Source organism: Varroa destructor, unplaced genomic scaffold (genome assembly GCF_002443255.2).
Source record: "Varroa destructor unplaced genomic scaffold, Vdes_3.0 BEIS01000004.1, whole genome shotgun sequence".
NCBI lineage: Eukaryota > Metazoa > Arthropoda > Arachnida > Mesostigmata > Varroidae > Varroa > Varroa destructor.
Genome location: NW_019211457.1, coordinates 37843775 through 37871324, shown reverse-complemented (window position 1 = coordinate 37871324; position 27550 = coordinate 37843775). Strand labels below are relative to the sequence as shown.

Here is a 27550-nt window from a genome sequence, read left to right as displayed (position 1 = left end):
CCTGTCGGATTTATTTATACACTCTGAAAAAACGCAACCTGCTTTTCATTTGTCTGCATCAAACGTTTGCGGAGACAAACAACCAACTTCGACTTCTCTACACCACGAACCGTATAATCGTGTAGCAAGTTCAAGAAGATACAAGACAAATTCCAGCAAGACCCAACATATTTAGATCTAACGAACTGCGTGTTAAGGCCTCTTCCTATTACGTTATGTAACATTCGAAATTATCGTAACGTGATATATCTGTGTGTGCAAAATAACATCGTATAAATCCTCTGAGATTGAAACCGAGGACCCAATTGGGGTCATAAGCTTTTAGCGTTACCCCTACGTCATCACGGCGAATAGCGTATGAAGAACATATCAGCATAAGATACTGATATGATTGTGATGTTTGGTCTGATCACCTATGTTTCGAGTTTTAGAGCTGGTACTACGACTAAGCAACGTTTTAGGTTGACCCCATCGCCTGCCCGCATTACTATAGGCTATAGGAACTTGGAACAACCAAATATACGATAAATAAGAAGCTTCTTGAGAAGTTTGAAAATAGCCTTATGTTTTAATCCCACTGAACAGAGTTTACGCTACTGTCACCCAGGAAGAATGGTGTTTAAAAAAAAAGTAGTAATTTCTAATGAAACATGCTTACCTATAGATGTCAGCCAACGTTTTACTACAGGCGCGTGCCGCTTGACTGTCTCGTATTTTACGCTTTTAGGTTTTAGATGTTGCTCAGCGCGGATGTGAATACTGAAACATAATTGTGAAAACGAATTTATCTTCAATCGAGCATTTCGCTAGACATTTGACATTTTCAAAAGGTAGGCTCGAATCGCCTGGTATAGTACGGATCACATCTTATATACGAACGCAGTGGGAGACATTTCTTACTATATAAATAAAAAAATGAACATATCTCTGCAGGTCTGATAACCGTAACTGAACAGTGAGCTGAGGTCATCTGAAACGACAATGCCTTTTTCAGTAGTTTATTGCATACGTTCGTGTGGCTATCTCAGCTGCTCAGCGCACTTTTCTCTTGCTAAAATTTATGTCGGTCTCCCTTTGCGAACCCACCGGAATATAATAGCTTTGACCGTACAACCTGTACTTTTATCGACAAATAGCGACTATAACGCATCCACAAAAACAGGTTGAAACTGTCTTCATGAAGCACGAATGGATCATCATCGCAGGTTTTCATTCTCGAAAACTACACGTAGTATTGCACCTCTAAAAAATACCACAAGGCACTATATTTAGTAAATAATACTAAGTACAATTATAAGTGTATCTGTTTATATCGTTCTATACATTTCTAGTTAAAAATCAAAAAGTGTCAAAGGAGTTAAACTGGTCTCGGTGGACAAGAACATGATTTAGTTTGCATTCGTAGAAATACATGGTGCATCCCTGTTTTTGCAGAAGCAATACTGTACTATATATACCGAAGATCACAATGTATCATACCTGCAAACAGTATAGTATGACGGGTTCCACATATAGTAATAGGCCGACATTTCGTCTTTTATTCCCAAAGGACACAGTACATAACTATATAGACTTTATACAGACCTCTCTGAAAAGGTACATATATCGAAGAATGCATCGATTGAGCATTGAGACACTAACCGTAAAACAGACCATCATACGGTAGGTAATATCGTATGTTGACGGGCATAATAGAACCACTATCTGAGCAAAACTCGGCCGAGGCCAACATTTCTATGATCATATTGGTGTAGACCTCATATGCAATCCGTAAAATTATACTGCGTATATTCTCGCACCCAATTTTATGGTGCTACATTGGACTTGGTGACCTATTTGAACTGCTGTTGCAGTTCGTGCCAATTATATCGGTTCGTTCGACGTTCAGCAGTTGTCTATCAAAGGCCGATACCTTAGTAAAAGGAAAATAGAGAGCAAGAGAGAATGTACAACAGACCACATTGTGTTACTTGTTTTTTAAGGCTTTGGCTAAGTTAGTTGTACAATTTTCCGATTTTTTTCACATTACAATCGGATGTTTCACTCGATCAGAATGAGATTAATGGTACGACTGGCTTCCCTTGCATACGTTATTAGACGACTTTTGGCGGCTACATTGAAGTGGGAATAGCAGAAAGCTCACTTCTATTTCAATCGGTGACAGGAGATGCTATCCACCTTTTTTTTTTTACTACTGCTCTTTGCTCCTGTGTTTCCTTCCTGACCCTCTTGCTGTACTAATACACACTGTAGACATTTCTGTTTTAAGGCATTGCTATAGACACCGGCTCGTTGTTCCAAATCTTGTCTCAACGTTAAGCGCCACGGTGACTTAGAGGTGTGCTATTCTTTTCAAGCAGCCAACTATTAGATGGTTCAACAACAAGAACTATACGCGCTCAAGGGAAATTGGCCAACTTCTCACGTCAGCACCTTCCAAAAGTACGTTACTAAATTCGTAAAAACAAGAATAGTTAATTGCACGTATAAAACGCTGTACACTAGTGCTGCGCCAATTCTCCACTATGTCAATTTTCTGGGGATGAGAAGTCGCCGTTCAGAAAGCAGAACGAACCTTAACAGGGTATATTGGCAAAACCTCAAATTTCTCGTCCCCAATACTAGCCTTGAACGGCCTTACCCACTACACGATTGTTTGCAATCTAAGAAATCCTTCAATATCAATCGTCAGTAGCGTAACGTTGTGGCTTTTTCTACCTGAGGCGCAGCGCCACTTGATGTAGTTCGATCGTTGTCGCAGGACTAACTTACAAGACAATAACTAGTTAATAGAAAAAAATTGGATATTTGTTAAGTTATAATGAGCCGTGTCGATTCAGTAAACGAGTTTTTTTCAGTTTTTAAAGCGATATGTTTAAACGCACACAGTAGTAATGGCGTAATGAGTATTTTCTCGAGCGTCATAAACGAATGATCACGGCTGCTATTTATAGACATTGGTAGTAAATTGTGCAGCAGTCGTTGAGGGCTGAATATAAAAGCTAATTAGCTTACTGAGCTACTCTTCAGCAAAATTCTAACGTAGTTTTTTAATCTATGAAGCTCAAAGGTGTTCCTTAAGCCGTTTTCGCAACGCCTATGACCGTGGCAGACGGAACCGGGCAACGAAATCATTAATGAACCGTTCTTCATTTTAAATGATTGACTTCATTAGAGTAAAGTTATTAGAAAGGCAAACGGATATTGGCTTAGACGTCTCGTAGATAGGCCCTTCAGCTTAATATCGCCAATGGGCAAATCAATGCAGCATTTATTAAACATAAAGCTGGGACGAACATCGGCTTACCTCATCTGATGAATGCGGGAATTTTTGCAGGCAAACTGAAGGTTATCAATACTTTGAAATGAATTTAAGCTCATAGAATCTAACGTATGTTGAATTTTGCTGAAGCCATCCCTTCGTACCACGTACCGCGCGGCTACTTGTTGGGAGCATCCATGTATAGCACGGACAACCGACCTGAGCGATGTCGTTCGCCTCAGACGAGAAATGGTAATAGGCATTTTCGGACTGCATACTGAATTGTATGAATTCACGTTGAATCCCGTAAAGAAAGTCGTCAAAGCTACACGAGCCGCTTTTCTAAATCAGGGCGAGGGTTTTACTTCAGGCCAGGAGGACGGCCCGCGAAACGTAATTGCGAAAGCTGCGACCACGCCTCCTAAAAGGTCAACGAATCAAGTGAAATCAAAGAAAAACAATAACGAGCGTTAGACGCAGTACCTTGACACTAACATTTTGTCATTCTAGATTGATAATAGTTAGAGATACATATATCTCTTTACTGGTGGTGGATTTCTCAGATATGAGATAATTTATTGGTATAAATCATCGGCACCATTCTATATCGAATACAAGTCGCTACGAACAAACCTGTAGCATTAATTTAAAGGATATTAACAAAATGCGTGTGATGATTTTTGCAGAGGTAATCGTTTGAAGAAGGGATGAGGTACTAAATGCAAGCGCAAACCAGGATCTGGATTATGTGAAGTACAAGTACGGAAAATTCACAGGTGGTAGTTTGCGTCTAAAAAAATGGCTATGCTAAGCTTTGGGACAAGTTTGCCAACGGTGTTAAGTCAAACCTAAGAGAAGACGTGAGTGGTGTCCAAAGAGAGTGCTACGAGAAAAGCAACGAGGCAAGCTTCGCACACCAGGTCATCAGTGCAGGTCTAGCTGGCTGTTCAGTGGTTACGAGTACTGGCAAGTGTACGCTAAACTATAAACGCTTTGTGCGATTGACGAACGGCTTTCCAGAACAGCTTACCCGATCCGCAAAAATGATTGGATTCTAATAGAGGTCCGTCTCTATCGAAAGAGTCATCGGAAAAGACAACAACAACATTCATCGAAGAAGTATTGTAACTGTTTGGCTGAAGGCAAGTAGAACTGGCCAAGGCGAGTGCGGTGGGCACTACTCGACGAGGAACTGAAGCCAAGTATCAAAATCAAAAGGCCTTACTGTGTCAATGGTAACTTAAAACTATTATATGGCATGCGTGAACCTGTTTATCCGATACTGTTAACGTTGAGCTCTAAGGTAGCTCGGCGCCTAAATTTTATTGGTGTCTTAGACAAAATTACAATATTGCCAGCAAGATCCATTCAAAGTACACTCTACGTAACATAATAGATGTACTTTGGTCATCGGGACATGCCGATGGGGCTCGAATACGTCAAAATGGCAGGAATAACGGTAAAAAAGGACTTCTAATATTATTGCTGAAACGTTTTCGATTGTCTATTAACTTACTCTAGGCAAGTCCTCTAATATAATAGTTCTGAGGCACGCTAATTTAAAATAAGTCGAACTTATATTTAACGATTTAGCCAGAACACATATTCCTATAACAAACTACATCGGAATTCGTTTATAGGCGGCTGGCTTGTGCACTCCAAAGACGAATTGCTCAAAAACTGTAGTACGGTATTGTTAAAGTCGTTTCAAATCTGTAGCGTGTCAATTAGCAGAACAATAATCCGAGTAAGTATTAAGCCTAAGCCTACAAGGTTTAAATAAATAAGTTAGTTAGGTACCCGAGGCATACTTTACGTTTATTTGCGTGTTCTTTTTTGGATTCGATCCCGCCTGCTTCGGGCAAATCACGTGAAAGACTATGGATTGTACTTTGCTTTTAATTAGATTATAGAATAAACCATTTCCATCCAAGCTTTAAACTCATACAGACCAAATGCGGTAACTGGTTCGGCATTCGTTCAAGTTATGGTTTAAGTCATGTTTGTGTGCTACCATTGATCAGTCAGTTCTGCACAGCGTCCAATAGTTTGTAGGACATCAATAACTTTCATTATGAAAGTCCTCGCATTTGTTCGCAAGCTTTTAATAATAAAATTGCTAAAATAATCCTACTCTGTTACTAACGCTGTTATGGTTATCGAGAAATGGTCCATAAAACGTAATCTAGCCTAACAGTGTTAGTTGACAACGGATCGTATTAAAAACGAGGCAGCAGTCAAGGGTAGCTTCGCGTCAGCCCTTTATCTTGTATGGGTTTCATAAACTTCACGGCCCATGGTTTCGGAGTATGACATGCACTGAAAAAAAGCACCGAAAGCTGAGGTCCTCGTCCAGGCGGCTACGTAATTTGCTAGCGCTAAACGCAGTCACGCATGGCAACCAGATCATCCGTAGTCAATTGCGAACACACACACACACACACACACAGAAAACTGTTGCTGGTGGCGATCTTGTCGCGGCCGAGGGCCGTCGCTTGTCTGTAGCCTCAATCTGACTGGCTGACCGACCGACCGGCCGGGCGTTGCTGGGTGCTTGCCGGGAAGCGTAGAGAGTCACAAACTGTAGTAAAGTGAGGTAGGCAATTTGAAGCTATTCCACACCATATTATGAGCTTTGGGATTTGAGCCACACGATGAGCAGGCTCCGGGCGGCGCGGGCCGCCCTGGGGCTAGTCAGCTTCACATCGGTGTTTGGTATTGTGCTACGCGCTCTGTTATTGGAACCGATGACAAAAGCTGGATTGCCGCAGGCACGGTATTTAGCAGTCCCGAAAAAATGCAACGAATCGGCAAACCTATTGGTGTGTGTCTTTTCGAAACCTATTAACATCGAGAATCGGTTAGCTATACGAGATACGTGGGGCAAAGCTTTTGTGCAGGCCGGCGCTAAGGTCGTGTTCCTTCTCGGCAAGTCGTACGATCCAATATTGATAGAAGAGATTCGAGCGTATGGTGACATCGTCCAGGAGGACTTTAAAGATTCATATTATAACTTGACACTAAAATCACTTGCGATGATCCGCTATGCAGCCACACGCTGTCCTCGAGTGCAATTCATTCTTAAGGCGGACGATGACGTTCTGATTAATACGAAGAAGTTTTTGAAGGACATCAATCATTTAGCACAACCTAAATCCATATGGGGTAACTTGGCGCAAGGATGGACGCCCATACGACAACCGACATCCAAATGGTACGTTCCGCCGTATCTCTATAATGAAACGTACTTTCCTGATTTTGTGACTGGTGTCAGTTACCTGATGACCGGTGACTGTCCTGCCCTTCTCTACGAAGGATCGCAGAACTTGCGCTATCTCTACCTCGAAGACGTCTTCTGGACTGGTATAGTAGCCGAAAAAGTGGGCATTACACGGTTCGCTCAGGCAGGGTTTTCCAACTCGAGGGTATTTCTACGAGCTTGCGACCCATCAGCTGGCCCATGGTTTATGAGTCACGGATACACCCCAGAATATTTAAGGATTTCATGGAGAAGCCTTCAAAAGAGGCTTGCGATGTGTGATAAAGTGAAAAGAAAAGATCCAGCAGTGCATCGAGTGTACTGATTATATGCGTCATTTTCGTTGGAGAGCTCACAGACATCTAGCTGGGAATGACACAAAGTCCATCAATGTATAAAACATAGTGAAAATATAGAAGTCTCGAAAACTGTAGAATTAAACCTAAAATATACATGTCGTGATCTAACGATATAATGGATTTATATATTCGCGCAGATATATAAAATAGAGCGCGATCAATACAATAGGACGTTAGGTATAACAATGTCAAGGTAAATGTAGTTTGTCACTTATTCTTTAATAGGTGAATATGTATTTGGCGATTATTTTTCTTTATAATTTCAACATACAAATACATTTACATATATAAACATACCTTATGTCGGTTTTTAGGTTAGACTGGCGACCTGATAGAGTAACTATAAAATGCTCTAGTGAAGCTCAACTAGGTGCTCATATCACCCAGTATAAATCGTACTATAAGCAAGAGCGGTGTAGCCTGACAAGACCTTATCCAAAGCACGAAGTTAAGAATTGAAAAAAAAACGCACCTTTTTCATGAACAAATTTGAATGCAATATATGACCCCCTCATAGGGTAGACCTCACACGTTTGTCACGCCCTTTGCAAAATAAATATCGCTATCCAAACGTAGTTCCAAAATAGACCATTTCAGGGTCGCTTTAGTTTTTTTTTTATGTAAACTGACGGCTTAACTTTTGTCCAACTAAATGTTATCTTTATTAGCAGCCCTTAGCTTCTCTGTATAACAGGTGGTAAAGTGAACATCTGTCAACCAGTTCACAAAGGTCATCGCTTATCACTACGAACATATCTAGCTTATATCGATAGGGAAACATAAATGAGTTTTCCGTGTATCCCCACCCATCATTTCCACCAGTAACAAGATCCATCTAGTTTTGCCTACCGTTAACCTAAAAACGAAATATCAAAGACCAATATGCCCCTATGTAAAGCATCTAGGCAAAAACCGGTTTTTAAGAAAGAGTTTATTACAACTAGTTAAAAGGTCTTTAACATTTGCGTTATTGCAACATTAAACCGTTGATGCCATATGCAGTAGAGGCGGCGCTTAGGAACTTTCCACCCTTAATTCACGCACTGCTGGTTCCATTCAATCCAATTACACGCAGAAAATAAGTCAAAATTATTGTGACCTTTACGGTTTCCCAATTTATATAAATTGTATATACTAGCACACTTTGTGCCTAAGGAAAGCAGTATAATGGCCGTCTTTATCTTGTCTATTCAATTACGCTTTCATAGTCACACGTAACTAGCATTCGCAAAAACAGTCTAGAAAAACATCGCGTGACATCTATCATATTCGTACTCAGCTATAATTTCGCCTCAGGAGTATATTGTCTGAATCCATCGGTGGAAAGCATATTTTTCTGCCTAAGTTTGAAAACCCCTAATTTCTCACAATTTACATAATGGGACATATCATAAAATACCCTTTTTCGCCCCTGCTTTCTGTAGCTCACTTTTGTTAAGCAGCCACTCGTCAATGTCAGCTGACTTCGTACAAGTGTTGGGGTAGTAAGCAAGATCTTCAAACATTCGTACGCATATGCATACTTCGCTATAACTTTTAGCCTTAACCTTCGCTATAAATATGCACTTTTAGCCGAGCGCCGGCTCTTCTATAAGGTGTGTCGTGGTTAGGAAATAGTTTAGCTTGGAGGGAATATTCATTGTCTTTAGCGGCTCCACCCCCTTCCCTTCAGGATATCTGCTGCCTGTTCCAAACATGGGCGTGTCTTGTCGTACCTCGTAATCGGCAGGTCGCTCCCTTCTTTGCATTCCCAGCGGTGTTCCGACACTTGGGGCTCTTAAGACGAATTCAAACCACCGTCGTCAAAGAGTCTATTCGAAAAATCGGCCTACGGCCTTCACCAGCTGCCCTTTCGATCCTTCGGACCCTTCCCCACAACATCCGCACAGCCACCCACTCCTCTACCGCTCGCATGCCGGACGTCGTCTGCACACTTGCGTTCTATAATTCATCCGACGGCGGCGATGACCACCATACATAGTGTAGATAGGTAGATGGCGTACAGAAAGGTCGTACAAAGTGAGTGTCGCACTGCCATAACTGGCTTAGCCTGCTGGCACAGGAAGGGTCGCCTGTTTTAAGGTAGGTAGAGGTGCTGTTCCAGATAGAACTCGAATGTGAGTCGGACTTACAGGTTACGTACTTCCTAAATATGGACAAAGAGCGAGAACTGACAACAATTTACACAGCCAATTACAGAGAAAGATAGGACACAGTGCCCTATAACCAGATGAGTAAGGTGTTACTAAGTAGGCACGATTTGACTACGCTATGATCAAGGCCGCATTAATTGTGCCACAAATGATTGAGTATTAGAGCTAATTTAGTCCGAGTCGCCAGCTTGTGTATGTTCATCGGCATTATGTGTACAGATGTGTCATAACGTGTGATTTGTGCGTTTGTGTATAGATTATAGTTTTCTTCATTGTGCTCCCGAATCAAAAGAGGGACAAGTTATGTTGGACGTCTCTTGCACCCAAAAGTCTCTGTTTAAAGTCGCAAAGGGAATACCTCTTCTTTAATAAATACCTTCAGTACTTTTTTACGGAGCAGTAAAATTAGTATTAGACGGTTCGCTAATGGGAAAAAGATTCAAGTCGTCGTGAGAAAAACGCGTGTTTCAGGAATTTGCCAGTGTAAAGAACCTCGCGTAAATAGTTGAGGGATTAGCTTGTGGACCTAAATGGCTGCGCTTTTACCGAGGCTTGTTTCTCATAATGCATATTCTAAGCCTTCAATCAGGTTAAATCCATGAACTTCTGAGACTCTTGATATTTTACCGCGAATGTTTACGATATCATCGACTAATTTTCAGTTTACGCTCTGAGTTGAGCATACATAACTTATCTGCGCTAGATTTGCTCCAGATTGTTTCCCACTAACTTCGTTCCTGCAACCTGACCATTACTATCTTTTGGAATAAGCCGAGCAATACAATAGGCCGATACGATCTGTCATGGATAGAATTGAAACGTGCACGCAAGTGAAACCCCGTAAATTGTGATGTATTTGGTATTTACGTTCCCCGTAACGATTTACCGTACCGATTGCTTTCGCATTACGCTATATTCAATATTAAAAGGCGTATTCTATTAAAAAGTTATTACATTTGCGTTTGAAGTCCTTCCGTTTCGACACTGGAATATTTCCATTGAAAATATGTGTTACCGGCTTTAAGGTTTTGAGGTGAAACATCATCATTGTTATTACGATGTGTTGCTGAAGTAGATAATTATGCGCAATGCAAAGCTTTGACCAACCTCCCCTCACATAATGGTAGAAAACTTTACAGCTCTAGTTTAAAGAAAAAACCACACCAAATTATTTTTGTACGGCAACAGGATTATATCAGAATAATTACTTTCATAGGTTTTCAGTAACATGTGCAGAGTAATGGGGAAAAACCCCCACAGCAGATTGAAAATGCGTATTGATGGATCTTCGAATAATCCCTGATTCCGGGTGTTGGATCTGATCGTTTTGAAGTTTTCTGGTAACTCTCTAACTAAACAAGCCGTCAACCGACGCTTCAAATTCGAAATGCACGGTTGATTAACCCAGATGGACCACAACTGTCAGGGAGCGGATTCCGAACCTGCAAATTGGAGGTGTATCGCGTTCGACCATAGAACACTCCAAAATTCTATTCCAATGGCTTACCTAAATACTTTCCAAATAAATATATGGTGGCGCGTCTAAATTGAGGTTTTTTTTAGACTGCATCTAATGAAAACTGTTCTTTGACACCATTCGATCAATGAAAACCATATGACTACGTTTTTTTGCGTGTGCTCGAAATGTACCTCCTGGCGATCACTTTCATTAATAAAATTATCATTCATTGCGAATATAGCTCCGATTCGGGATTTAAACGAGTAAGCAGTAACTTTTTAAAATGTTCTTTCTTCAACCCACGAATTAACTTTTAACATTAAGCTATTTGCCCCAAAATACGCTACGCACAAAAAATTTGCAAAATTAAATTCTGGGGTAATAATAGATCGAAGGCTGCAGAAACGCAGAGGCTCTAAAAACCTAACTAAAAAAAACCCTTGAAGCTTACTTGAACAATCCAATTAACACCTAATATCCTCTTCTAAAAAATGATAAATAATTTCTGAATCAAAACACGAGGATTTATCAAAAGTGGCTTTTCGAACCATTTTGATAGATTTTCAAGCTTTGTACATTAAATCCCGCTATTTTCCCATTTCAGTTTCCCTGACGAAAGTCAACCCTGAATACTTAAAAGCCGCACTGTTTTTTTTCTCTAAGGTAAATGTATTTTTTTGTTCTGGAAGAAACTGGGTTTTGGCTGGTACTAGGACAAGCATATTAACTGACGCCTGTTACGACAAACCGTCCGCCAAAGTTTTTCCTGATTTGAACGCATTACCCTGTATAGTTATTGTATGTCGAACGATTTCGTCAAGGAAATAATGGCTCTTTTTGTCTAATACCTTTCGATCGCAATTGTGCTACCAACGGTTGTATATCGTACGTTTTTGATTTGAAAGAACACAAAGCTTGACGTTAAGGTAGGATTTTAAAAATAGGCACTTTACGTGTCGTCAGACAGCGTTTTCGACTGCTAAAACAATTCAGGATAGATGTGGCATGTTCGACGAGAATTTTCAAGAGGGGGCTACTGGTCAAAAAACACTTACTAACTTTGAAAGTGGAGGTATATCTTTTAGCCATAACGCCCCCACCGCATGTGAAACAGACACTTGCCATAGCAACCATAACATAGTTTTAAAACCGAGTTTAAGGCAGGACCTTTTTCTTATCAAAACAAAGCGACGACGGCGTATAGAAAGAATAAAGAGGTTCCAACGGTACATTGCATTACGAAGCACAACACAGGTATAAAAAAATAACCGTTATGTTCCTAGTAGCCTAATCTAGGTTATACTAGCCGATTCTCCCAGTTCTGCGCTTACCTAATGAGGAGTTGTCCGATGAGTTGTTTTCGCAAATGCAGAATATTAAATAATCCGTAAATCATTCTACTATGTTACGTTACGTTTTTGACGAGCGGCAGATAAAAAAATTGTGTTTAAGGGGTTGGTACTGCCTAAACGTATTTAAAAACACCTTACCTATATTCAGTTTTTATTTCTTTCTGTCCAAGAACGGACCACTATGTATTATTCAATTGAGCCTTCAGCCGTACACTCACTCGATTTAAAACGTAATAATATTTTAAAGGCTCGACTTCGGGGGTACAAACATGCACTTCAAAATATTACGACAATAACGAGCTTATCACTCAAGATGGCCATATGAAAATGAAGCAAAAAGAATGTTGCGCCAAATATGTTGTCCCTAGATACGATTGCTTTTTGACGACGTCAGTTACAAGTAAGAAGCCTATTTCTTTTGTCCTATTTTTCATCGCCTTTCGAGATGATTCAGCTGTGTCGGCGCATCACCTTTTCTTAGCGGCCTCATTCGAACATCTGCACATTGTGTTGTACTACACTCGTAGATCTCTTGTTTTATATCTCTAAAGTGCCCTTTGCTCAATTTATTTACCGTCTACGCTGGTGCCATTAACGAGACTCTTGTCGTTCTCGGTTAAGTATATTCCAGATTCAGTTTTTCAACGACTTTCAAAACATTTGACCCTTGAAAGCATTGCTAAAAGAAGTAGTTAAAATGTTTCTACTCCTGTTATAATTATAGAATCGAGCAGATAAGCGTGCAGCGTCCCTTCAAGCTAAAGTCTGTAAAAAAAAAAACAAGTTACACTAAAAACGTGAAAATAGTTTATTTTGAAGGATTTCACAATAATTATCTAGGTAGGTTAGGTTAATCAATGCGAGGTCATAAAAGATAGGCGCTCGAGGTGACAGAAGCGATGCACGTTACAGTACGAAAAAATAAAGAAGTAGGATAGTAGGAAACTTCGTACTAAGTTTTCGTCAGTGCAATTCAGTGGCACCAAGGGACATCTAGGATCATATCGAGAGTTTAAGTTATGATAGCCAATTTTTGATTCATTTTGGCACCCGTTTGCAATTTTTTTTGTTTGGGTCATGTCTTTTTAAGCCATTAGCCCTATTATTTAGAGCGAAATTTGCAACACAGAGTTAATGTCGATGTGTTGCAACGTTACGTTCTATCATCTACCAAAAAAAACACCGAACTAGTGATTTAACCCCATTTTCTACACAATCGTCTAATGAACAACTTAACAATCAATTTAACAGCTGACTTTAAACTTAAAGCTTCACAAAATTCTATTCACTAATTTGGCCTGTGGTTAGTGCATACATGCTCTAAAATCAGCCAAACGCTTCTGAGATCTCAAGTCTTAGCCACGACAATCCGACCCTACCCTGCCTGGCAAGGAAGCGGAAGACATTAAATGCCAGTAAAGTAGAGGCACGCTAGGTGTCGTGTCTAAGGACCTTATCGTCACATAGAGCTGATACCACGATGAGAATCGGAGAAGGTAAGATTCGTGTCAACATCTCGAACTAATTGGGACACACCAACTGGCGGTAGCGAACAATTCGTTGGCAGCCAACCATTCAGCCAAGAAGGCCAATATCATACAGTATGATCACAATTTTTACGCATGTACCGGTAGGATGCTCATTTATTAAGTTAGCCAAATGTTTATGTCTGTATATCGCCTGTGATGCCTCGACAAATACTTACACTGCAGTTATTAAACAACATTTGTTTAATAACTGTCATAAACTGGGGGATTAAAAGGTAATGCAACTACAGATAATTTCATTGATGTCAATATAGGTAAAGGATAATGTAACCCGTTGCCATTTATGGTGGGCGCTTAAAAGTTATTAATCTTGGTCTCGGACTTTTTCGCATTTGCCGTAAATCCTATAATTAGCTGCCTTATCTTCTGAGCGGTTTCCCGTAGAACCGTGTCACCTTTTGTATTCCTTTGAATAGTTATAAATTAGGCCATATGCCTTGGCATGTTATACTGGATGGTTGCAGTAGTAACAATTATAATAACAATGATTTCAGACGCAATGAAGTGGCTGTCGGCCATTTTACGCGTTGGCCGTCGCTCAGGGGGAGGAGCCCGTCATTGGGTGTTGAGTGCTCGGTGATGATGTGTGGGCGTTGTAGCAGCAGATTTTCCTCCTCCCTTGTCGGTCCCACAAACGGCCATAGGGGTGGAGGAAGTCGAATGAGCTCGTTGTCCTGTCCCAGTAAGTCCCATGGTAGCCTACCGTGTGATTGTGGTGGCCTTTACTGTCTTCGCGCAGGGCCCCACCTCCAGCTATGGGGTCGTGCGTGGCGTCGGCGGGCCGCTGTCGTTGCCGCCGCATTCATCTTCGTAGCACTCGTAAATACGACAGCTGTTCTGATCCGAACGGCTGACCCTAGCACGCCGGTGAGTAAGCTAAATCGAACGGAACAGAAAAGTTCGTCATGGATCTCATTTATGTATTTAGCGCTTTCTATTTTATTTATTTAGGCTTACTTGCCCTTGCTTACTGAGAAGAATTGCTTCCGTTAAAAAGCTTTCCGTACGATATTGTGCTACCTTTGCAACTACAGAACCCGTGGAAATTGGTCTGGTCGCCAAAAGCCTTCTCCCTTAGCGAATCCAATGTGTCAACCCTAATGGCGCCATCAATAGTCACCACAGGATTCGATATGCCAACCTTTAATTTTCGTAATGTCAAGTAAGTAGTAGTTCTAACGTAGACTACATAGTGCACAAGATGTTGTAGTCTATATTGATCTACATAATTTATCTTTAAGCGCAATTATTTGAAAAAGCGGCATCTTTGCGAAGGTTTTGGGTCGCTAGCGTAACTTTTTTTGTTCCTTGGTATATACATCTGCCACAAAGCAACTGAAAAGTATTAAAATTATTGTGAAAACACGTTTTTATACAATAGCATAATTTATTGAATTGGTTATATTTATACTAACTAGTTTTTTACAAAAACAAGTATATCCAAGTTATTAGTTTCGGCTAGGGAGAATCGATCAGCCGAAAGCTGTAAGAGATTCACAGTGCACTAGTACATTGTTATCGTATTGTCATCTTACTGGAAATAATGCCGGGATCGATATCACTAGTCCTGTATGCTAGCTATCCAAACAGACATACCGAACGAGTCAAATGCATAATGAATCTTCATCATTTTTGAATCTTGTTTCAGATTGGATCGTTCACGTCGTTACCGTATCTTTGAAGATGTTGTCGTTGCTGAGGATCAGGAATCGATTTCGAACTCACTTGTGTGTTTAGCAACGCTGTCATCGTTAGATCGCCTCATCGGACTCCTTGATATTGCTCAACACTGGGATGGGCCCGTGTCAGTTGCCATCTCTGTTCGGTCGACTGAGGAACTGCAGGCTCTTCGCCAGTTTATCCACGTACTCGGCATATGTTCAGATGCTGTGCGACTCAATTTTGCGTTCCATGTTGTGCTCCCGGTTGACGGGTCGCGAATCGACCTACACGTCCGAGGGGTTGGGACACAATTTAGTGAGACAACATCCTGCGTCGACCAACTTAAAACGCTGCTTCCAAGTCCACCTCAACCGCCACTGAAAACGACGAAGGCATTAGATCTGACTAAGTTACTCTTCCCACAGAATCACCTGCGAAACGTCGCGCGCGACGGCTGTGAACGCATGGGCTCCAAATACTTCTTTCTTACAGACATCGATATCGTCCCAAAGCCCGCCCTTGCATCACAGCTAAATGAATTTCTCCATAATCGAAAGACACAACGAGAGGTGTACGTCGTACCGACGTATGAGATGCCGGAACGTGCCGATATGCCTCGGAGCAAGGTGGACCTACTAAAAATGGTGGCTGCAGGATTTGCTCGACCTTTCCACAAGGTCGTCTTCATCCATAACCAATACGCCACTAATCATGAACTCTGGGAACGTCTGGCCAAAAATTCGCGTGACACACTCAAGGTTGCCTATAAGGTCACAAACTATGAATTTTTCTATGAGCCATTCTATGTGGCGCCATTTAGTGTACCACGTCACGATGAGCGATTCATTGGCTATGGATTCACGCGAAACACGCAGGTGTACGAGACACATCTGGCCAATTTCGAATTTCAGGTTCTTGATGAGGCGTTTGCTGTCCATCGGGGCATTCAGACGAGGAAAAGCCGAGGTTTCTGGCGTGAAAGACAGAATGTTCAAAATCGGCGTCTATTTCTACAATTTAAAAAGGACATGGCTGCTCGATATGGAAATAGAAGCATAGCGATTTTTGGTGCTTCACCATAGCAGGGCCAAAAAGCGGACAAGCCTCTATATATATATATAGGTTTGTATATAGTAATATTTTCTTATTTATACACTATTAACACCAACAACAACAGGAATACGCTATTTGACCTTTTAGTCTAAATTGCAGGAAAGAAAGAAAAAAGTCCAGTCCGAGTTGATGACAATCGAGGAAAAACGAATATATGGGAGTGAAGTGCTTGCAACGACAAGATTATTTGTTTATATAAATATATATATATATATATATATATATATATCTCTTAAAAAGTGTCTGCCTTTTCAGCGGGAAATCTGAGAGAAACTTAGTGATAACTGGGGAAAACATTTAGTAAATATAAAGAAATATAATAAACGTTTTTATAAAGAAAACAAACACATAAAAGATAATTAAATTTGAGAATAGATATAAATTAACTACGATACTTACGAAATTAATATAACATAGGATGCTCATGTTAGTTTATAACTGGGAAAAGGCAAAGTTGTGGTTCATAGTGTTAGCCCTGCACCAACCCTCAAATGTAAATTTTCCTGAGCCATAGCTATTTTTGATTACCCTGCAGTTATACCGTGATCAAGTGATAAATTAGTAAGACATTGGACATGTTACGTAGCTTGCTGTTTAAACAAACTGGCTTGTTCCAGTCAAGAAGTTGATTTCTAGCGCTAAGTTAAGCAATGCATCAGATCGGGCAAGCTCGGCTCTCTTGCAATGTGCAAAAAAATCAATAGTTTTCCTTTTTTTTTTATTAAAGTGAATAGCGGCTGATGATAATCTCAAGTGCAGAATTTCGAAAATAGAATGGACGCGACGTTTTCGTTTCGATGCCTTTGAAAGTTTCGGCAAACGGGGAAGCCAGATCGCAAAAACGAGATCTCAAAGGTCAGACTAGAGCAGACGTATTTCGTTCGTGATTTTGTTCACCATTATAAAATCTAATCGAGATAATATTTTCAAGATGAGATTTATCACGTGTATGGGTATTTGCATTAGCAGGAAGATCCTTTTTCCTCTACCTTACGCTTTCAAAAGAATGGTAACGAGCGCTTCGGGTATTACGCATGAACTATACGTGCGAATGTATATATATAAATATAGATATATACTGTGTAAAATTCAGTCGGCTGAGTATGGGCGTCTGTCTGCTATATTAGTCATTGTTTGTTCCGAGTAATCAACGATCAAAAAAAGTTTACCCACTCGAGATGGGCCGCCTGTTTTCGACTGGTAGAATCTTTGGTGTCTCCGCAACCGTTTCACCATACTCGGTGGATATTGATCTATTACAGATCAGTATTCAACAGATTTCAGTCTAGGCACTTACCGTTCGGCCAATATTCCGCATTCAATCGCTTCTTCTGACTTACTTAGTATCATTGCATAAATAATTGTATACTATAAGTACTTACTATTGATTATAGTATACGTACTTTTGTATGTGCGTCCGCCATAAAAGCTCCATCGGCACAATACTCAGCGTCCACATATGGATCCACAATCCGTCAATGCTCCCCGTACGTTCAATGTGAGTGAAGTTACTACGGTTCGGGTGGTTATTCTGGGATTTGGGCTGGGGTTAATATGATAACTGTATTTACTATCTTGGCTTGTTGAAGAGCAAAATGCAAATACCGTATATTTACGGTAGCATGGTTGTCTGCCCACATAAATTTTTATCGACATTATATAGACTTATGGTAGAGATACTGGGTGTTGTAAAGACCTGCACACGAACCGCTTAAATATTATTATAATATGTTAACGTATCGTTGCTGTTTGGGCTTCTTTCATTTGTCGGTACCTCATAAAAAAAAAATGATTAAATAAACTGAATTTAAACGTGAGCATGCATTATACAACGAGTTACTATGCAAATCAAAATTTAGCGGCTAAAATTACTCGTCCTATTATTTGGTAAGTCATTGGCGAAAAACAAATGCCGGTGGGAAACGATCAGTGAAACTTAAATCATAGTGAGATGCACTGTTGGTCGATTGATGCAGAACAGCCCCTTCGCCACGGTGTTCCTGCCCAACTTCTGTAAGCTCAAAATCTGATCTTCGATGTAAATAAATAATGATATATAATAAACGATGTAAAAGTTATGTGGACGTAAAATAGCGGAAACCAAGATGCGCTTCTGCGTCTTACATAAGTTCCATCTATGTTTTGTCTAGCAGTGATACATTTCGATAGGTCTATCATGAGTTTCTATCTATGGTCACATGCTACCACAACTTTTGTTCATGTTGCTTCAATAGTTGGAAAAACGTAAAGTTCCTGGTTGGCAGCGGGTGTTGAGAGAGTTGCATTGTCGCCATATCTACTATTTTTTAACTACTCGAAGCTTGGCATTAAATTTGGGACTTGGAGAAAGTGATGGGAGTGCACGGTCGGTCACATAAGCATCTGCTCCGATATTTTCATGGACTTCTACTAGATCTATCCAACACTGGTTACAATCGATCGTGAGATGACTCTAAAAACTTGTCTTTTCAAATGGTATCCACCGGAAGGACTCCCCAAGCGACGGAGTACTACTTTGGGTGCGCTGTAGTTTGTAGTGTCATTTGTTGAGCCAGGCATTGGACAGCAGTGAGATTAGAGAACCGGGATTCAGTAGACTGTGTACAGGGCACTGAGACGCTTTTGTGTGAACACCGGCATGTATCTATAGTCGGGGAGGTCGTGACTTGGTATGAAGGCTGTCGATCTCTAAGTCTAGCAAGCCTCTGCTTTCATCTACAAGGCTCTTCAATTGAATCCTACACGGTAGTTCGGCTAACGCATTGGAGTGTTACGGTATGTAATGGTAATATACTAATATTTTTATCTTCCTTATTACGTCTTCAGTGTTTCCTTATTTTCCAACTTGTATAAATTTCTTGAGAGTGCTTAATGATTCTCTCTTTGAGGTTGGCAAGCACCCAGAATGGCAAGCTATCCGGGTAAGGAAAATAAACCACGTTATTGTCAGGCACCTTGAATTCGTGTGGGATTTCATGAGAAATTAGGAGCTTCAGTGTGCCATGGACTGGATGAAACACACGGAAAAATACGGTTTCTTATTTATCCTATATATTTCGCCTAGAAGTGGAGAACGCGCGGGCTTAATGACAGGTTCTACGTGGGATCTTCACGGATGATAATAGGTATCTTTACGTCGATGTGGAGTGCAGCAAACAATTGATAATTCCCGAAGATATACTTAAGCCCCTAACTAAACCGAATATCGATTTCAAAATGTACGGTTGGCGGTAATGGAGAGGTCGAATATACTAGGATTATTACCTGTTACGGTTGTTGCCAATTATTAATTATTTGTAACAATTATATATATATATATATACAATATAACAAAAATTAATAATTTGGCAGAAGAATTTAAAAACCGACTTTTTCAATAGAATATTTAGAATTTTCTGACAAGAAGAGAGGACCTGGATGTGTTATAAAAAAATGCCATAAGGAGTGATGATGAGTATATAGTAGGTTAACTTGTTCTCAGAGTTCAAGTGAAATGCGTCTTTTGTTAGGCTAAAGGTCCGTTATTACATACGTTCCAATCTAATATTGAATCTCAGGTAAATCCTTCGTCATCGTTTTATCATTTCGTTGTATATCCTCGTGGCAGCGGTAATTTTGAATATCTAATTTTCACGTAAAGTTATCTTAAATAGCACTAACTTACTTAACTTTTTTACTTTTCCCGTAACTGTAGTAGTACTATCGATAACACGCCTTTATAACCGGAAAGCCTATCTACATCCAAATTACCTTTGGCATTCTTGAATCATTCTAAAAATCTGATCACTTCTTTGAATTTCCCTTTAAAAATGTTTGCCTTTATCGCTGTGGTCTTTGCTTTCGGCCTTCTCGATCTGTAGCCTTCCGGTCCCAAGAGTATATAATAACACTTATTATTATTACCCTCATCCCAACACACATTTTTAAAGTATTTACGCAATTATTTCATAGTATTCTTCTGGTTTCTTAGATTCCGTAAAAGCTTAAAGTGGTTTTCTTCTATTTTTTTTTTCTAGGAGAAACTTATTTCACCTACGGCACGAAATTAAATTAACGACAAAATTCTTCACTTCATGAAAGTTCCAAATTATCTCCATTAAATCGAGTTGAATTAAATAATATTTTCACCTTTAACATCTTCGAGATAATAAAAGAGTTCTAAGTAAATCTGAACGACAGTGTATAAATCGGAATACCCCTAATTGACTGCCGGATTGCAGGCTGTTGTTTCTACAATGTTCTTGGCCTGAAAATGCTGAAAACCTACGGTCTATTCTTGTTTGCCCGCGTTGACACAGGCGTACGCTTACTTGTATTATATTAGCTAAAAAGTTGCTGAACTTTCAACTGAAGAAATGTTGTTGGAAGTGAAAAAAATATGGAAAGAAAATGACCCAAGATCTCTTTCAAAACTTCAACAATTACCACACGTACATGCTATTATATAATAGTTTTATCATCTACCTCAGTGTGTGGATAGACAGCCTCGTCGAAGTTTGGAGTAGTGTTATTAGATAAACGAGTTTACAGAATGGCTATCAGTGCGGTCAGACCAATGGTCCGAATGACCAGTGGACTATTGCCTCGCGTAGTAGCTATCAGGCAATTTCAGGACGAAAGAAATACTATTCAAAGGTTCACTCGAGTGCTTATATTGGCTTTGGCAAGCCAATGCACTTCTGGAACACAAAATTTTAAACAATGAAGACTGTCATGTACAACGTCCTTGTACAAAAACATGTTTTAGACGTAAGATTTTGACGAGATACGTTAGTTCCATATGTAAAAGGCTTGTATTATCTGAGAAGTAGACAGGTTCGTATACACGTTATTCACTCATATATAAGATGGTTAGAAATTCATACAACCCTATGAAGTATACAAACTATTCGAGGCAAAATTTATTTAGAAAATACGCACACTTTTACGAAGAGTGCCTTATATCGGTATCACGAATTTATTCTTTATTTGAACAAAGCGTATTGGTAATTCAACGGTGGCAACTTCTGCCTGTGTCGTACTTTGCCTTTCATATTAGGGGGTAGATAAATTTATCGATACTCTAAAAAGGCCTATGGAATACTTTTAGGGTCTGCACAGCGAGTTGTCATTCTCTATATCGCACTTTACGAAGTGAGAGAACTGTGCAGATTTAGAATGGCATTTACAGATCTTGTTTATAGACCAACAACTGTCGCCTGATAATGCTTTATGACAGGCGTATGACATAAACGTTATGAGGCATAACCGAATTGGACGCGAAATTAATTTACGACAAGGTTAAGATAGTATCCTTATCGTTTCGTGTCGCGGCTCTATGACAATCACCTGAAATTGTCGAAGCAATACCTCTAGCGGCTAGCGTCACCTCACCGGTATGCTATCAAAGTACAATAGTAGAAGAGAACTCATAGGACTATACGCCGATACGAACGTCTCGCCGAGTATAATTAGTATGCTCTCGAAAACCGCTGATCCTTGTTGCCCCGTTTTTCATTTATTTTTCTTCTGTGTCTTCTGAATCTGTTGAGTTTCTCGCGAATCAATTTATATATATATATATATATATATATTATATGTATTTTCGTGTTTTCAAACCCCAACTTCTGTATGCGCATCATTACAGATACATGAATTTAATTGGGCAATGTTGCATGGCTGGTTCATTATGACCCCAATAAACAGGAAATCCGTCACGAATGCAATCATTCTTTGACCTCGTACTGAGAATATTTTTTGAAAGATGATCAGAATAATTGATAGGTTAAGTTTAACGAATATGCTGCTAACAACGGTAGCTGAAGACCTAATCTCCCTAGAAAGAACGTAGTGTATCTGACCTTACGTTCAAATCATAAGGTAATCACTACGTGAGACTCGAACCACATGTAGAATTCATGGCTGCTTGCGTGGTTAGAAAGCTATGGCTAGAGCTAGTACGACTATAATATAAGTTGTTGCATGTAACACAAATAGGATCTGATGCTGATCGAATTCGAAAGACCCAGGGGAAAAGGGGCGATCAATTTCAGTCTGCTCTGGGTTGTCCTTTGATCCTTCAAACAACCGAACAAGCGAGGAGTGAGGTGCCAGAGACAGACGCTTCGGGGATTTTCTTTAGCTACTAAGGTCACGGAATAGAAAGGACCGTCGTTCCTACCGTATGCATGTCTGAAGAGAAAAGAAGGTCGATGCAATGTCTTTATGTGTGTAGTATTACTGTAGGTGTAGTTGTTAAAGAAAGAGCCAATAATAACGATCTCGTTTATTAGCTGTAATAACGTCAAGGAAATATAAGATCAGACCAAACTGAACGTAGTACATACATAAACTTGGATATGGTTAGTGCCTATTCATGAGCCTTCGCTGGGAGGACTTGTAAGGGGAGATGTAGATGGAGGAAAGGAAAACGGGACGGTGCAATCGAATCTGTGGACTTCCTGCTCCGAGGTCAGAGGAAAACAGGGCCCGGATCGACGTCAAATAGCAGAGGAAAATGAATTAGTTGTTGGGCTTGAAAGATATGTCGCGACTGAACAGCAGGACAGTGGAAAAGTATCCACGAAGAGAGCGTTGCTAATACTGGTTAGCCTCTCAGTGGACTTTGGACCATTTAGTTGACGCTTGAGGCTCCGATAAATTACAAAAGTTACAAGCCAACGAACACGCGGGAAGGCAGTCATAGGATTGGGTAAGGTAGCGTAAGTACGATCTGCACAGTAGGTGATGCCTTTCTCCGTACTGCTATTATGTCAGAGATTTAATATCATCCGAAGCCTGACAAGGTAACTAACAGATAAAGACGCGTTCCAGTCGGCTTCATAGGGTTGTTCATTGCCGATCTCCAGTTAACAGGATCTTTGACACCAACTCCAGATTGGGAGTTACGGAGACCACGAAACTGTCGATCGACTTGGGAGTTCAAATTGTTTAGAGAAGCACTGTAAACGTTTGAATGCTCTAGAAGTAGTTAGGGCTAATATACCATCTGTATAATGTGAGCTTGATACCAGCAATTACAACAATGGGATGGAAGTACTAAACAATATGGAAGACAATATGGTATTCTACGAAGGCAGATTTAATTGCATTCATGTGTTTATCTATGAGGATTGCTAACACAATGGACCGTACTAGAGTCTAGACAATGAAGGCGAGTGAAAAATAAAATGGGCATTCTATAACTTTGAATTTAGCTAGATACGAAAAAACATCACCGAGGCATATTTTTGGTAACTAAACTCTAATACCTGACAATATAATAATTTCAGTTAGTTGGTTCCCACAAAGAACTCCACGTCCAGATTCCAACCTAGGCCACTACATGCCCTTAAGTTTAGCAGATGAACACGTTACTCTCTGCATACATGGGGCAAGACAGTACCACCAGCGTATCAGCGTCAAGCCTTCTACTACACTTTATTCTTTATAAGCGTTTGTAGTCGTGTAGCCAAAAGTAAAGTTTACTTTGAAACACAGCTTCAGCATTAATCTTACTTGTACGAAAACACTGTGAATTAATCGAGAAAAAAGTATTCTGCGATAATTTAATATATTAAGTCCAAGGTTACAACAACGGCACACATCTACAACCTATTAAACGCATAGCTTTTTTCTTCGATTGCAGCTTTTACTGTTTTTAAAACAACTTGGAATAGTAAGGGCAAAAGGATGCTTTTATCCTAACACACAACAAGTAATAAATCAGAGCTTAGTAGGAACTTTTCAATTTAATAACTTTAACAAAAAACGCGGTCTAAGCTACCAGGTGGTAACATAAATCGTTTTCAATGAAGTATCACAAACTTCAGCAGGTTATAACTTTTTTGAGTCTTACGGCCGGTACTTTCATTAAGCGTTACAGATTGGAGCACGTTCAGATCACCTCGCGCGACCATTGCTAACTTACCATTGCTATATCATCGAGACATATTGACAGAACCTGCTGTATGTTAACATAACCCGTATAAAGTTTTTCATCAGCTTTTCCCAAGTGAGTAAAGTACGCGTCCAAATAGATCTTTTGATGTACATATTAAGTGCACTGCCTGCAAACAGACCCAACGTTACGACTGATAGCCTTGTACTGTGGGGCGAATAAACCGGCTAAAAAACTCACCTATAGTATGCCTTGGCAATTTAAATACAAAGGCCGTAAAGATCCACGTCGTTGCCAACCACCGACTATACCTAATCTCCTCTGTTCTATTGTGCGCCATTATGACTACGCTTGCGACACAAATTGCAATGGCAAACTGCTCATCGATCAAGTGTTTACGGCAATTTACTAACCGGACGTAACTTGATTTTATTAAAAATAGTAAAATGATTTCACTTGATTGCGGCTTCTACAGGTTTTTTTCCTAATCTTACAAGATTGATTTTTTCGAAAATCCCGCCTCCCGATTGCAGACAACTTTTGACCAAGCTTCCGGGCGGATTTCTTCATGACCTCATGAATAATTCTTACTATCTACATAAACGTTATTGCCACAATACGAAGTTTAAAATTATGCGAATGCGTTGATTGGTGTCGCACAGCCAAATTAACTATCGCAATCCAAGTAAATACGATCGACGATAGCTATAAGAGTATCGTAAAGGTGACGAAACCTCACATACAAAGGGCAAGAGTCAGCTTAGATTGGCACTTCTGGTTTTGTGACGTTTTCTTTTTTGACGATACGGCGCCCTCTATAGAAGCCGTAATAGATGTCCACAAAATCTGCAGATGGAAAGCGACCCTACGGTCGATTCCGTCAACGTAGCCATTCCACTAGCGATTTCTGTGGCACTCTGTCGAGTCCAAGGAAAGCCACGCAACGTACGAGAAAACCAAGAAAACAGTTGTGACTTATATAGATTGTCGGAAATGTCTGGTGTTAGCGATATCCTTCGTATCGATACGCAGGGGGTCCTTCTGACCAGTGTTACATTCGCCGACAATGATTCTTTTCGGAAAGATATTGGCCATCAGTTTACTAGAGGGGTTTCCATTTCGGCGGAGATCGCTGTTTTTTGTCGAGTAGCAGCATTGTACGATGTGAGGACTGACAATAACGAGAAGAATAATGATAATGGATTGAGCTGTCTTTGAACCCCACTCATAAGTAAAACCATATTGTGAGAATCAAATGACAGTAATTATCTCGAGTTCCGCATCACCATAGTTTTTAGCGTGCAACATCAGTATCTTCATGCTTCAAAAATGCTTTGTATGTAGAAAAACTTAGCAAGACAGCTTATTCTTTGAATACACATATTGGCGAATTATTTCAACGAACACTCGAAAACATTAGTTCTCGCACAATGGCGTGTATCTGTGAAACATGAGTATAATCTTTCCCATTTGCTAATATTGTGTACTACTTACCTTCGGGGGAATTCGAGGCAGCGACCCGCCTGATATTCTATTCCGGCCGATTTGCATTTTACTGTCTTAACTGTCACTTCGACCGCAAAAAATAGCATTATGCCTGCATAACAACTCTGGAGTAAATTCGTCCAAGTGAAGTTCCTTCTAATTCAAGGGAAGACACCAAAAACACTAGAAAGAATTCTAACTTGAACCTTTACAGATAGAGCCTCGAAGTGCCTACCATCAACAAATCTCATGCAAGACAGGACGTCAGGTCTGGGGTCGATATCGAGTGCCCTCTCAAATTGTATAGCCTAACTGTGATTGATCAGGGTCGATGCTTATTTAAGGTCTAACTAATGCTCAGGCAATAGAAGCAGTGTGCAATATAGAGCGTACGTATTTAATCAGTGTCACTAAATACATCACCTTTCATTTATATACAAAGTTTGCGTATTATAATGAATTTTCCTTGCTACCGAATTGGCATATATGTACATGGACATTTTAAAATGATCTAGTCTTTGCTGGTATATATTTACTACGCATGTCAGTTTAGGTAACTGCGTACGCTATTATCGATCCAGACCCATTTTGAAGCTAGTTTCAGATTGAATAACAATCATACCAGTTCCAATAATCCTATCTAGAGAGAAGACTAGGAATTGCAGAAGGAAAAGCTGTTCACTGCGATTAAGAAAAGCAGCTGTAAGGCGCGTGTACGGCAACAACTTTTCTCTGTCCATTTAGGATATTTATGCCTCGTACCTTTTCCGTATAGGTAGACATTCTCTCTACAGCGACAAATACCGGCGAGAACAATCGTCCACTACGGTTACGTATGTAATCCCAATCTATGTAAATGCGCAGCTCCGCTTCGTCTTTTACTGTATCTAGTATATTATTACTATGGTAGGGATTACAACAGTCCACTTTGCCGTAGTCGGTTTCCAACCTCGTCCTGTGTTGGCCAGAGAGATAAACAGCTTGTCGCATTTCGTAGTGCTTGAAAAGGCGTGTCCATTGCTTTGACTTCTTTGATACGCGAACCCAGCTTTAATGACAGTGCTTTCCTTCGGGTCTAATTTTTCCTTTCCCTTTTCTCCTATTTTACCAACCCCAGGGAAAATTTCTAGCGAGCCTTTAGCACAAACGAATTAAATCGAGCTTGCATATCGGCCTATACAAAAGTCACGTGCATTTCAATGATTTAGATTGAAAACAGTCTGGCACCGTCGCGATTCGAGGTACAAACAGACGGTTGGCCAATCTCAGCACACCAATCAGGAGTATTTGGTGTCACGGCCGATGAAATCCATGCTTCCTGTCCCCTGCACGCCTTACCCTCTAACGCCTCTTTAAGCAACTGTTATTCTCCCACAGGGCGGTTGACGAGTGGCGTCTATCAGCGATACTGGAGATAAGCGAGGCGTTAAACGATAGCTGATGATCCCTTGGGTATAGCGGAATAGGCGTACGTCCTTCTAGGTTTAATCGGCGAGCGGACTGACGAAATTAGTCACCCACGACTCGTAAGTCAGCCGCTGTTGCTATCGATGTCGTCAGTGTCGCAGTTCTCAACAATGTCACAGTCAAATCGTTTAGCAGTCCGGTCAACACTATTTCATTTTGCTTTGCTAAAATGAGAGAAAAAGTACACTTCGAGAGCTTGGGGCGGTAGGTAACAGCGGGAAGTAGTAGTCAGCTAAAGTGCAGGAAACGTCCATTGGAAACAACGGCGTTTTGCTTAAACATTGTCTACTGAAGGGAAGATGATGATGGAGGCGATGATGTGGAGGTGGATAATAGTGACTCGGAGCGTTTATCTGCCCCTGTGTTGATTTCGTGTCCTTTGGGAGCAGGACGATGTCACGTGACCGACAGGGCAGAGCTAACTGCGGCGTTAGCTGTGAGCAACGCATACAGAGGCCAATTTATTCGAAAGCGATAAACTTATCATATATCGAAACGGATCTAGTTAGCGACGCTATGCAAGTACTAATTATTTGTCGTCACGGGTCGGAGT

The 27550-nt window shown here is 40.4% G+C and overlaps 2 protein-coding genes and 1 long non-coding RNA gene across 6 annotated transcripts; 2 read left to right on the top strand and 1 right to left on the bottom strand.

Annotated features, from left to right (window-relative positions):
- Positions 1–348: 348 nt before the first annotated feature.
- Positions 349–8695, bottom strand: LOC147756165 (uncharacterized). The gene is made up of 3 exons (XR_015327555.1): positions 8596–8695; positions 3308–3683; positions 349–759 (listed from the first exon to the last, which is right to left on the bottom strand). It is a non-coding gene; the product is annotated as an uncharacterized LOC147756165 (long non-coding RNA).
- On the top strand, positions 5560–7464 carry LOC111249031 (beta-1,3-galactosyltransferase 2-like). The gene has a single exon (XM_022802300.2). It carries the CDS (start codon positions 5917–5919, stop codon positions 6844–6846), a length of 930 nt encoding a protein of 309 aa, XP_022658035.1. The 5' UTR covers positions 5560–5916; the 3' UTR covers positions 6847–7464.
- Positions 8696–8806: 111 nt separating the features above from the next.
- LOC111249872 (beta-1,4-glucuronyltransferase 1) lies at positions 8807–18266 on the top strand. 4 transcript variants are annotated; one of them, XM_086988817.1, is made up of 5 exons: positions 8809–8962; positions 13153–13340; positions 13886–14258; positions 14426–14553; positions 15040–18266. In XM_086988817.1, the coding sequence occupies exons 3-5, from the start codon at positions 13971–13973 to the stop codon at positions 16133–16135; spliced, it is 1512 nt and encodes a 503-aa protein (XP_086844943.1). In that variant the 5' UTR covers positions 8809–8962; positions 13153–13340; positions 13886–13970; the 3' UTR covers positions 16136–18266. The 4 variants fall into 4 exon arrangements, with proteins under 4 accessions (XP_022660050.1, XP_086844943.1, XP_022660049.1 ...); XM_086988818.1 differs by lacking the exon at positions 8809–8962 and adding an exon at positions 8971–9114; XM_022804315.2 differs by lacking the exon at positions 13153–13340 and having other exon boundaries at positions 8807–8962.
- Positions 18267–27550: the final 9284 nt, after the last annotated feature.

Bases quoted from the DNA above. Each gene is read 5' to 3' on its own strand.
- LOC111249031 (XM_022802300.2), top strand. From the start codon at position 5,917: ATGAGCAGGCTCCGGGCGGCGCGGGCCGCCCTGGGGCTAGTCAGCTTC.
- LOC111249872 (XM_022804315.2), top strand. From the start codon at position 13,971: ATGATGTGTGGGCGTTGTAGCAGCAGATTTTCCTCCTCCCTTGTCGGT. The intron at 14,259-14,425 runs GTGAGTAAGCTA...TTGCAACTACAG, and splicing joins CGGCTGACCCTAGCACGCCG to AACCCGTGGAAATTGGTCTG. The intron at 14,554-15,039 runs GTAAGTAGTAGT...ATCTTGTTTCAG, and splicing joins TTTAATTTTCGTAATGTCAA to ATTGGATCGTTCACGTCGTT.